The following is a 12,656-nucleotide window of genomic DNA, read 5'->3' as shown; positions in this document are numbered from 1 at the left end:
ACCCTTCCCGACCCCACCAGCTGGCAGCAATCACACCCACAAATGAGCAATTAAGCCCAATGGACTGAAATGCACTCTGCTAGAAATTGGGATGTTTATAAAATTCAGTTATACCTAGTACCTTACTTCAATTTATTGGGCTGATAAAACTGAGAAACATAGATGTGTTTCGGTTGTAGATTGCAGAAATTCACATGTACCCTTGACTATAAGGATTCTGGGCGGGTGACTTGATTCCAGGGGAAAGATGTTTCTGCAGTTTTGGGTCCAGGGCAGTGGTTCTCACCCTTTCCCTACATCAGGGCCACCTGGAGGGCTTGTGACAACACAGATCCTGGGCCCTCTCCCCGCAGTTTCTGAGTCAAGAGGTCTGGGGTGGGCCCTGGGAATTTGTATTTCTAACAAGTTCCTGGATGCTGTTGACACTCTTGGTCAACACACTTTGAGAACCGCTATTCTAGGGCTAGTCGCCTGGGTCCCAGTCCAAGGTCTGCCTCTAACTGGCTCCTTGTCCTTGGGCAACTCCCTCACAGCCTCCAAGCCGTGTCCCCTCATGTGTTAAATGGGGATCATGTTCCCCCTGCTTCCTGGCAGGGTTTTTGAGACGATGAAATGAGACAACGTATGTGAAAGGTCTTTGAAGAGATAAAAATGCTATATAAACATGAAGTATAATCATTATCGATCAGGGAACGCTTCTTGTAAGAGACCAGCTTTGAGCTGGATCCAGAAGGGTGGGTGACTGATGAGTCCGCTGAAGATAAAGGACAAGCAGGGGCTCCAGGTTTGGGGCAGAGAATGAGCGAGGGCAGAGGGAGAGGACGGTGCACGGCGGGGGCTGAGACATTCACCTGGCGTGACGGCTCTCCGAATTCACACGCATCAGCATCATCTGCAGGGCTGGCTGAACCCCGGATCGCTGGGTGGCCCCCGCGGTTCTGATTCAGGGGGGTCGGGGGGCCTGAGGATGTGCATTTCTAACAGCGCTGACGCTGCTGGTCTGGGGGCCACACTTTGAGAACCACTGACCAGGCGCACGGATTAAAAGGCCCCAGGTACAGGCTGTGGGGCTGAGTCAGGATGACTAGGGTGAACACATGGTTCACCCTAAAACATAAAACCTGTGGTTGGCAACTTGTGTCTGATACCGTTTCACCCAGAGGCAGGGTAGCCGAGGGGTAGGGAGGCATCTGCTTCCGTCCGTTTCTGGCAAGCAGACTCGATTCCTGGCTTTGCCTGCCACTTCGTGTGTGACCAAGGTCAAGTTGCCTAATTGCTGGAAGGCTTAGGCTCCGTATCTGTAAAATGGGATAATGATAGCACCTACCGCACGGGCTCATTATTACAAGGGTTCAGGAAGATGATGCATCTAAACTACTTAGCACAGGGCTTGGCATGTTGTAGTTTAATCAGCCTTAGCTGTTGTTTTGTTATTCTGCTCTTGTGTTTTCCTGCATCGTGCTGCACTCCTCTTGCTCAGCTCCCAGGCTGGCTGCAGCCTCTCTCTGTCCCTCCCCTCAGGGAGGGTTCTCAGGCCACAGGGACGGCAAAGGTGGTGGCTGGACGCAGAAAGTGACCCCACTCCTGGTGGCAGACCGAGGCTTGGGAGCTGAGTCTGGGGCTGAGCATGGGGAGCCCCGGCCTCTGATCGCCCGCCTCCGGGTGCAGTGCCAGTTCACATGGTGCCTTTGTCCTGTGGTTAAATGCGTGGGTGTGCAGATGACCTTGTGAGGACAAAGAGCACATCTCCTCGTGACTAACCTGCCCGCCCCTCCCTCCAGTTCCTGGCGAACTTCCCACCGCAGCTGGGCGTGGGGAGCCGGGGTCCTGGAGGAGAGAGACGGCTCCTGAAGGAGGAGGCTGGGCAAGGACCCGCAGGCGTGCCCAGGCCTGGCACCCCCACTCTCTGGGGCTGTTCACCGCGCACCTCCCTGTCCCCTCCCACCAGGCAGGAGTCCAGGTGGCACAGATTCAGGTCAGGGCTAAATGTGGCTTCACAGCCCAGCTTGGCTTCTCTTCCCAGCACCAGCTTGTTAAGAAATAAATATTTATACCTGGCACCTGCCTTCTCCCAAGGCCTGGAGGCCCCTGCTGTGAAGATTCACGCTGAATCCCCAATCCCCGGTGCCATCTCAATCCCAAAGTGAGCCCACCCCCTTGCCCCTGCCCCCAGAATGGACAGCAGCTGGGCCCCTGATTTAGAGATGACTGTTTACTCAGCCAAGAAGGTGGGCGGCAGGGGAGCAGGTGACAGGAGGGATAAATCACCTCCACAGCAAGCCTCCGGCTCTGGCTGGGTCTGCTGGGACCTGGGCCTGGGTGGGTGCCCCCCCCACACCCCCGGCCCCCAGGGCAGATGGCTGCAGCTGTTCCTGGCCCTCCCCACTCGGCCTTTCCTCCCGTCCACTTTGGGTGGGGCTACTGATACACTACAGTGCTTGTGTATTCAGGCACCCTCTGCCCACCCACTATGAAGCCCCCACTGTGCCTTCATTTGTCCCATAAGTATTTACGAACGGGCCCATGGCTCAATGCCTGGCACACAGGATACACTCTGTAAATGTTAGTTGAATGAGTGAATGAGCACAGGATTCAGAGCTAGAAGATTTTGACTCATGTCCTAACCACACCACTAATCCATTCCGTGTCCCCAGGCAAGTCACTGCTCCAAGCTGGGCCTCGGTCCCTCCAAACGTCCAGTGGACACAATGACCCCCCAGTTGGCTTCCTCACTGGTTGCTGGAGGGCTGCATGGGAGAAAGGATGTGAAAGGTCTACTGCAGCTCATCCTGCAAGGCTTAGTTGTTAGCATTTAGCAGCCACTCTGTGCAAGCCACTGCGAGCCACCATGCTGGTGAGAGCCACCATTCTGCTGGGGGATGTCTCCCTGGTGGCTCCTCTCCTAGCTGTCATTGCTGTGTGCCCTCTGCTTCTCCCTGGCCCCCCTCCTCGCGCCCCTGCACTCACCTTCCTGTCCACACAGGCCACAGAGCGTCCGGCAAAGAGGCTGGCCACGCCACGGGCCACATTGACCTCGTCACTCAGGATATCTTCCCACCGGTTATTGCGGAACTTGAACAACTTGTCTGTGTACGTAGCCACCCCTGGAGACAGGAAGAAAGGGAGGGAGGGCTGATGGACAGCGGACCAGGGTCCAGGTTCTGATCTCTGTGCATGTCTCGTAGCACCTGCCACGAGGTGGTTGGGCCAGAGGTGGATGGGCCATCTGCTGCAGGAGACCTCAAGCAGGTGAGGCTCCTCCCTGTATGGGGGACACTCAGATGTTTTTAGCTGTGAGAGACTGAAGCTTATGAAGGTGGCCAGCCCAGGCCTCAGGAGCTAGGGAAGAAATGCTACTGCTCTACGTGTCTGGGATGACCTTCAGCAGCTGGATTTCACGCCTCGCATCTTGTGCTCCTCCAACATCATGAAGAGCCTGGGACTGCCCATTTTCAACATCCAGACCCAACCCAGAGCAGCTGTCCCTGTGTCCTCTGCTGGATTGTAGGGCCTGGCTTGGGTCTCAGCAGAAATGGTCCTGGTTGGTGGGGAGGCCTTAGTCCACACTGAGGAAGGCACTGGAAGTTGAGCTCTGAGAGGGTGAGAGGTGAGGGGTGGTTCTGCCTGGGCTGTGATGAGGGCCTTGGGCAGCCCTGGGCGGCCCTGGTCTCAGGACTGGGGAGCCCTGGTGGGCAGCGGTCTCCACCTCTTTTGGATGACTGACCCCTTTGAGAACTGGATGGAGGCCAATGACCCTCAGCACCACACCATGTGCTGTATGTAATGTCAGGAGATCTGTGGCCTTCTGAAGCTCGTTCGTGACTAAGAAGCCTGTTCTGGGGAAGTGGGAAGAACCCCCAGTGGCTGGAGCCTCAAGCCTTTCCAAGCAACTGTGGAGGCAGAGCTCTCCCCTCCACCGTCACCCTTAGTTTATTTTCTACTAAAGCAAGACCCAGAGCATTGGTAGCTTAGGAGGGGCCATGTCCCACCCTCAGGGCCCAGCACAGGAAACACAAGGAGGGGAGCAGCTGGAGGAATCGGGGAAGGTGAGAGTGGGGAAGAGTGGACTTGGGGCCAGAACCCTGAACTTGACTGGCGGGCTGGCAGGGAAAAGGCAGTGAGTGTAGACTGAAGGGTGACCACATGGCCCAGGGGAGGAATTCCAGGCTTCCAGGAGATGGGCCGGAGTCCCAGTCCCAGGGCTCCCTAGATTCTCCGTCCAGTCTCTAGACTTCAGGCAAGGTGCTTAGCATCTCTGAGCCTCAGTTCTCTTATTCGTGAATGGGGATGACAAAAATAACTGCATTCAAATTTATCTTGAGGAGTAGATGATGCACATTAAAGGTTGGCTTCCCCCCTACCCCCAAAGTGGTAGCTATTATTAGGCAGAAATGAGTTTTCCTGTTTTATAGATGAGCTACTTTCTAAGGTCTTTTAGAGACATCAGCTCTGCACTGCAGGGGCTTGGTGAGAGTCGGTGATTCCGTGAGTGAGTGTGTGAGTGAGAGTGAGTGTGCACATGCAAGCGAGTGCATGGGAGAGGGTGAGCATGAGAATGAGTGTGAACTGGGTAACAGAGTGTGAGCATGACAATGAGTGAGAGTGTGTAAGAGTATGGGTGAGGATGTGTGAGAGTGAGTGAGAGAATCCATGAGTGAGAGTGTGGAAACGAGGGAGTGTGAGAAAGTGAGCGTCACGTGAGAACACGGGAGTGACTGTGTGAACACTGACTGCAGGTGTGTGTAGGTGGGAGCAGAGTAATGGCCCCTCAGGTGGCTCAGCCCAGGAGAGGGCAGAGGGTTTGGTCCCAGGGGCCTCCTGCTGGGCCTCCTGAGACCATGGGATGCCCAGGGGTGGGAGTGTCATTGTGGGCTCTGGAGTTGGCCTCAGGGATGCCCACCGGACACCAGGGAGCAGAGACCCCGACCCCGGGAGGAGGAAAAGGCCCTTCATGGGGAGGGGCGGGGGGAGGCAGACCCAGGAGACCTGCCGGTGTCTGGGTGGCAGCGTGAGCTCAGGCCCATCTCTGAGGAGCCCAGACCGGGATCTGTACAGAGCTGCCGTGCTTGGGGGGACGTCCACGGGGAGACGGAGGAGCTGGTTCCCTGGACAAAAACGCAGGTACCCGACCCAGTCAGCCCGAGTCTCCTCCTGTCAGCTGTGAGGTCTGGGGCAAGTCCCTGACCCTCTTCCCGTCTTGGTTGCCACTGAAAGTCGTGCATAACAGCTGTGCCTCCCTCCCAGCGTCGCGTGGGAATTACACGAGAAAACGCACGTCGAGAGTTGGCGACAGCCCCGTGAGACCCCAGGCCCACAGCCCCAGGCCCACCATCCCTGGGGTCCAGATGTGTTTAGAAAGTTGGATTTTTTCCTTCATGCTTTAGAACGTAACATGGCGCACTCCGGGTATTACATAACAGCCCCGGCAGGGACTGGGGCAGCACCCTGTAATTAAACACGTTAATATTTCTGCAGTAAAACATGAATATTCACACCAAATGGGATAAATAAAGCCTATAAATAGCTCATATCAGCGCAGGACAGGTTTTTCTATCAAATGAGTTTCCCCCAAACTTGAAAAAAGCACTTGAGGCTTTCAGACTGTTCTGGATTTCAGGACTGTGGTGAAGGGACTTGGACTTCGGCTGCTGTCTTCACGGCTGTCCCAGCGGCAGTGGCAGGCTTGTCATTGCTTCCAGATACCTGGGGGGCCTCCGAGGATGGCCCCCGCAGGCTTCTGGTTCCCCAGCCTTCCCCCACAGCAAGCAACTCTTGCCCATCTGTCCAACCAGGTCCCCTTGGCCCTGTACCTGCAGCCAGCCTAGTCCCTTCCTGAAATACCCCGGCTCCGCTGCTGCACAGCTTGGGCCACAGTGAGAAAGTGGCCATGGCAGCCAGGGCTCCGCAGAGCTCTGATGGGCACCTCTGGATTCAGTGGAAGAAATTTCTCAAGCCACTGAGCTCCTGCCTCAGCTAGGAAAGGGTGACCCGCTTTGTTCACTTCCTCACCTCCAACTCCCTCTGTCCACCCCAGACAGCCTTTCCCAAAGTGTGCTTTGTGGGACCCTGGTCTCTGTGAGCTGCCTGGAGAAAGGGTTCCATGATCATCTGCTTCTTGGAGATTCACAGTGACGTTGGTCTACCAAAACTTTGCAAAGTCCTGCAATAATTAACTGCTTAATTTTTTTAACCCAGTCCTACCCAAATGTTCCTTGGCCATGGAACCCCTTTTTGCAGACCACCTACTAGCACCCTGAGGAACCAGCACTATCCTTGGCAAATTGCTGTCCTATGGTGCTGATGTCCGGCCAGGCTCTGGCTTTTTGGTCAGAGGGGTTAGGGTGCCTTGTGCTCCTGGCACCACCCCTCTTCAGCCTCCTGGCCTCCGAGCTCACCAGGGACGCCCAGAAGAATAAACTAATTAAGGTAAAATGTGCAACAGCGATGCGGAGCCTTGTAGATCATAAATGGGAACGGCAAAATCAATGGCAGCCCTTCTGCAGGCAGAGGCCCGGAGGCCGGGGCGGCAGAAGCGATGGGAGCCCGTGATTTAGGAAGAGCAAACGCTCTGGCAGCTGCAACCTGGGTAATTAGGTGTGTCAGGAAGACAGATAAACAGCGAGCTGTGCAGGTCGATGGCACAGGCAATAAACACCCAGCACTGGCCCCCGGCCCGTGTCCGCGTGTAATCCTGCCTTCTGGCTCCTTGTAGCTGCATCCCGCCTGGGGTCCCTCACTGGGTCAGGGGGCAGCTGCTCTGCAGGAGGAGAGGCTGTCAGGGGCAGGAGAGAGGGACTCTTGAGTCCCTGGGGGAGACACTGGGAGGGTGGAGGCCTGGGAGAAACAGGGGGGGACTCGTGGGGAGGACAGGGGCTCTGGGGGTCACAGCCCCCGTGAGCGGCAAGTCTGGGAATTCCCATGCCCACCCTGACTCTGGCATCTTGGCACTAAAGGAGCCTCGGAGGTCTCAGAGTGCAGTGGAAGTGCCAGTTGCTGCCAGGCAGCCGGGGGAAGGTGCCACCCTGCTTGCTGCGGCCAGGCGCCATGCCAGGTGCCGTGGGAGGCCACGGGAAGCGCCAGCCTGGGTCCCTGCCTCGGGTGCTAACGGTCCATTCACAACCCAAGGAGTAAGTAAAGGAGAGGCCATGAGGTGGCAGGGACACTAAGGACACCTGCCACCTCCACAGCACTTTCACGTGCATTCCCTCGCCCTCACCACAGCCGCGAGGTGGGTGCTGTCTCATGCCTCCTTTACACACGAAGTGCCTGAGCCACGAGAGCGGCGGGGCCTTGCCTAGGAGCCCACAGCTAGCAGAGCCCAGCAGGTCAGGACGGGACCGTACATCCAGGAGACGCCATGAAATCAGGACAGAAGAGGTTGCTGGGATCAGGGAGGCCTTCCTGAGGGAGGAGGTACCTGACCTGGGATGCGAAGGGTCAGAGTAATAACAGCAATGACTCCCGTATGTATGGGGCACTAGCATGGCTAGGTTCTGCATGAAGCACTTTCTGGTTTTTACAACCATTGTCTCGTCTAAACCCTACAGACCCTGAGAGGTGGTATAGCCCCATTTTACAGATGGGGAAATTAAGGGGGGAGAGGTTAAGTCAATTACCCAAGGTCACAGATCTGGTAAGGGGTAGAGAGAGTCAAACCCAGGTCCTTCAACTCTGAAGCCTGCATCAGCGCTGCACTCCACAGCTCAGGCAGACGGGAGGAGTGGTGTCCTAGCAGTCAGGACGGCAAGAAAAAGGCACAGAGGGGACACTGAGCTGGCCTAGAGAGGAGGAGAAACATGGCGGGGCAGGGGAGACCCAGCAACCCCAGAACTGAGGGCAAAGGAGCCATTCACTGGTGGCTTCTGATCTGGGGAAAGTCAGGGGAAGACAGTGTTTCTAGGGGATTGAGCTGGCTGTGGAGTGAGCTAGCAGGGGAGAAAACGCAGTGAGCAGCCACTTTAGCAGGAGCTCGGGCTTGACTGGAGTGTTGACAGTGGGGGTGGGGAGGAAGCGCTCAGTGCAGGGGCCACAGCAGGAGGCCGGGAGGGACTGGCTGGGTGTGGCTGCAGAGCTGTCCACAGTGTGGGGACGGTGACCCAAGCAGGGACACTGGGCCAGCTGGGGCTGCGGAGCAGGAGCTTGGCTTCAGAGAGTTTGCATTTGAAGTGGTCAAGAGGTAGCCAAGAGGTCACTGGCCATTAGGGGTGGCAGCAGTGGGGCTGGAGCTGGGGAGGGAAAGGACCAGGCCAAAGACTGAGTCCCAGGGAGCAGCCACATTGGGGTAAAGGAGGGAGAAGGGGCAGAGCGGGAGTTATTAGACAAACAGGGAATTAGAACTAGAGGGCAGCCTGGGGCCACGGCAGGGCGAGGCTGGGTCACAAAGAGCTGCTCCTCAGGACCACTGGGGGGAGTGCCCCTCCCCAGGGGCTAGCCCCACCCGGGAGATGGCCTGACCCATGGTCTGACACTGATGACACAGGGAAGGGCGGGGAGGTGTGTCGGCAGGGCAGAGGCCTCAGCCTCCAACCTCACTCATGAGGCAAACAGCAGGGCTGGCGGGGTAGCCAGGAACATCCCTTCCTCTAGGCTGACCTTGGGCAAGTCATGAACTTGGCGCTTTTCTCATCTGGAAAATGGGATCATGAGAATGGGAACCTATTTACCAGATTGTTGTGAGGGTTAAATTAGATAACGTATGTAAAGCACTTAGAAAAATGCCCGGCACACGGTAACTCCAATAAATAATAGTGCCATCCTCATCCTCATCCAGGGAATTACAGGGCATGACCACAGCAGATCCTCAATGATCCACACCCCAGGACGCAACAGTGACATTAAGTATAAAAGGCTTTACAAGGCTCAGTCAATGGAAAACCAGCAAGGCAGCGATGGCTCCAGGGGAAGAAAGTAGCTCGGACAAAGGACACTTTAGCAGAGAAGGCCAGGCTCCCCTGGGTCCCCTATAATTGCTGGCCCCGGCCCTCATTCCTCCATGCCAGGGGGAAGAGGGAAACCCCTTTGGCTCCTGCCGGGAGCTCTGCCTACATTGGCTCCTTTAGTCCTGTCCTTGGTCACACCAGGAGCAGGGAGTCTTCCTTCAGCAGAGCGAAATCAGGGCTCAGCAGGTTCAATCATTTGCCTAAGGTTGCACAGCGGTGGTGAGGTGGCAATGCTGTGCTTCAGACAATGATCTGCATCCTGCAAAGCCCCCTCACGTGGCATGAGAGAGCTGGGGCCACTCGTGGGGGACAGTGCATTCTTCGTCAGGACCATGGACGTGGCCTCGGGCCCCGACTCCTCACTGCGCTGCGGTGGCCGCCTCCCTCCCTCCCTGCTGCTCGCTGGGCCACGTGTGTCGAGGAGCCCAAGCAGGTCCCCAGGCGCGGCTGTGCTGGGACAGCTGCAAGTCAGGATGCTGCATCCACGTGAAAGCTGGTTGGGAATCAGGAGACCCTAGAATCCGATTTAGGACCTAGAGGAGCCTAGGAAAAGAGGGCAGAGACTCAGGGCAGTACATCTCAGACTCTCCTGGGCACAGGAAGATTAAAATACAGATTCCGGCCTAGGCGCTCTGGGGGCCTGAGAGTCTGCATTTGTAGGAGCTTCGAGCTGGTCCCAGCACTGCGGGTCCGTGCATCATACTTTGAGTCGTGACGTGTATGGTACCTGGGCGTGGCTGGCACTGGCCGTGGGGGAAGGAGCCGCCGCACGAGGGATGCTTCTCTCCAGAGCAGACGGCTCATCTGCTGTGAAGGCACAAGAGGCTGGAAGTGCCACCACCCGAATCCCCCTCTAGCACAGTAACTGACGCAGCCTCTCTTCTCTAGGAGGTCACAAAAGCCCCTGCTGAAGGCCTCTCTAAGTATGACACAGAGCCCAGAGCCATAAAAGAAAATAGTGATAAATCCAAGTCCATAAAAATGAAAATTTTCCACATTACAAAACCCACCATGAGCAAAGACACAAGAAAAATGACAAACAAGGGAAAACTAACTATTTGCACCTTGTATTACAAAGGGCTGATTTCCCTAATTTATAAAGAGGTGTTACAAATCAATAGGAAAAAGACCAATAATCAATAGAAAAAATGGGCAAAGGCTAGGAGCAGACAAGAGATTCAAATATATAAAAATATTCTCAGCCTCACTCATTTTAAGAAACGTGAAAATTAAAATTATACTTGGATATCAATATTTTCCCATCAGATTGGCAAATACTAAAAAAACTGATGAAACATTGTGCTGGCGAGTGTTGGAAAGCGCCCGCTCGCATGTGTCCCTGTGCAGGGCAGTCTGGCAAGGCCTAGCCAAGCTGCACACTCCCAGTCCTTTGGTGCAGTAATTCCATTTCCAGGAGCGTATCTTACAAATACACCTGCCATTGTGGAAAATGGTGTGTTGGACACGCTTACTCATTTGGTGGCACTCTTTGTAAGGGCAAAAGATTACAAGTAATCTTTCATCAATACAGGACTGATCGAATTAATGGCAAATCTATATAGTGGAGTACTACACAGCCAGGAAAAGAATGAGGAAGCTCTCTGTGTACTGCTAGGAAATAACACCCAAAATATGTTATTAAATAAACAAAGAGCAAGGAGAGGAACTGTGAGTAGGACACGCCACTGTTTGTGCAGGAAGGAGGGAGGTACATGTATTCTTTTAACAGGGCCCTGGACATAGCAGATCTTCAATGACCATTTGCTGAATTGAGTGAAAATAAGGTAGTGGCGGGGATCAGGGTTCGAGCTGACCCATATGCTACCCACGCTCCCCTTCCCCAGGCCAGGCCACGTGGGCAGGGCAGCTTGGGCTGCCCAGTGGAGCAGCCGGCGTGGGCTGGAGCCCAGGGGATGGGCTCTGACCAGCAGTTGCAGGGGATCCTGGGGTCCCCTCTGCCCTGCACACTCTCTCACCTGGTTTTCACTGACTAGTGCCGCCTGAAGTACCGGGCTTGTATTTTTCCAGGTCAATTACACCATAAGCTGGTTTCCGGGCCCAGGCCTCCTTGGATGGTGGTCAAGCTTCCTCCTTTTCCTTCCCCTTCCCTACGTGCCAATTCCTAACCCTTGACCCAAGCTCACCTGGAGCCCTCGTCTGGGCAGTGTCTTGTTCATACATGGTCCTTTTCTCTCTCTGCTCCTAGGGCCTCTCTCCCAGGGGCCAGCAGGACGGCCAGGACACTTTTAGAAGCTCGGGCCTTCTTCATAGCCACAGAATGACAACGGCTTTTGTTCAGAGTGCATAAGTCTGAGGCACCATAAGTGCTTTTCATTCATTATCTCAAATGTTTATTCAACAATATGTATTTAGTGCTTGCTAAGGGACTAGCACTTGTTTGGGTCTGGAGCAGTGAGCAAGACAAAGTTCCTAGCCCTGTGCAGTTAAGATTGCAGCAGGGGAGACGGACGGCAAACAGCGTATTTTCAGATGAGTGCTGGGTGCAGTGAAGGAAAATCAGCCAGTTAAGGGCACGGGGAGGAATGGCGCTGTGACTTTAGATCAGGTGCTCAGGGAAGACCTCCTCTAAGCAAGGCCCTGAGTGAAGTGAGCCTTGAGGACATCAGGGGAAAAGCATTTTAGGCAAAGGGAACAGCAAGTACAAAGGCAGCAGGCAGGAATGTCATGAGCGAGAATGAATGGGGGGAAGGGGGCCAGAAAGGCAGGCTGGGTCACACCAGGAGCGACGGCAAAGACTTTGGACATAGTCTCCCGGGCCATTGCAGGGAGCTGGTGTATGAAGTCAGGATGTTTCCTGTCCTGCAGATGAGGGAGTGGAGACAGAGAGGTCAAGTATCTTGCCCATGGTCACCCAGTAAGGGGCAGACCCCAGGTTTGTACAAACTGACTCCCGCAGGACACTGCCGGGAGCAGGTTCTCAGTCCTCTTCTGGGGACTGCAATGCCAGCTTCCCTAAGGCTGGCTGAGGCAGGGGAGAGGGACTGTCCTTCCATAGGTCCCTCCAGCACCCTGGCGCGGGCTGCTGAAGCCCACAGCTGAATGCCACAGCTGTGCCTGGGCTGGCCGGGGCCTCCGGAGAGGCTCTCAGGTTCCCCACAGTGGGCAGAGTGTCAATGGCTGAGCGCCGTGCCAGGGACCGAAGGAAGTGCTGACGCGACACAAATGTCCCGGCTCCACACCCCACCCACTGTCGATGAGTCAATGGAACCACTCAGCTGAAAAATTAACTCAACCCACAGACATCCCTCAAACCCACAGAAGGGCAGCAGGAGGTGTGGGCCTGGGGCTGAGGCTGCCGGCCACTGTCACCCTTACCCTGGCCCCGGCCAGCTCCAGCCTGTCCAGATGTGCCCTCAATCCCAGGAAGCCCAGGGCCGAATGTCAGCTAGGGCCAAAGGGGACTACAAAATGAACAACACAGGGACTTTGCCCTCAAGGAGCTTAGAGTCCAGGGGCTTGGGAGAGAGGAGTCGGATACCTGGGGAGATGTAAGGGACAGAGAATTGGGGACAGAGAGTGAACTCCACGAGGGCAGGATCCTTGTGTTTTGTTCACTGAGGCTTCCTCCGTGCCTGTGATGGTGCCTGGCGCATACTAAGTGCTCCACACACGAGTCGGGCTATTGCTGGGCTGAGCGTGGAACTAACGTGATGCCGAGTTAGTGGCCTTTAACCTCAGCTGCACATGGGAATCACC

General features: G+C 55.6%; 1 protein-coding gene across 2 annotated transcripts in view; it reads right to left on the bottom strand.

The window, feature by feature from the left end:
* CRTAC1 (cartilage acidic protein 1) overlaps positions 1–12,656 on the bottom strand; it is a 132,060-nt gene that overhangs the window by 33,115 nt on the left and 86,289 nt on the right. For both annotated transcript variants that reach the window (XM_045568692.1, XM_045568693.1), the window contains exon 4: positions 2,968–3,104. In XM_045568692.1, the coding sequence (XP_045424648.1) occupies positions 2,968–3,104 (137 nt within the window). The remainder of the gene's footprint in view (positions 1–2,967; positions 3,105–12,656) is intronic.

This window comes from Lemur catta, chromosome 14, assembly GCF_020740605.2.
Source record: "Lemur catta isolate mLemCat1 chromosome 14, mLemCat1.pri, whole genome shotgun sequence".
Lineage (NCBI taxonomy): Eukaryota > Metazoa > Chordata > Mammalia > Primates > Lemuridae > Lemur > Lemur catta.
Note: the sequence above shows the minus strand (reverse complement) of the source record. Positions and strands in the feature narration are given on the sequence as shown.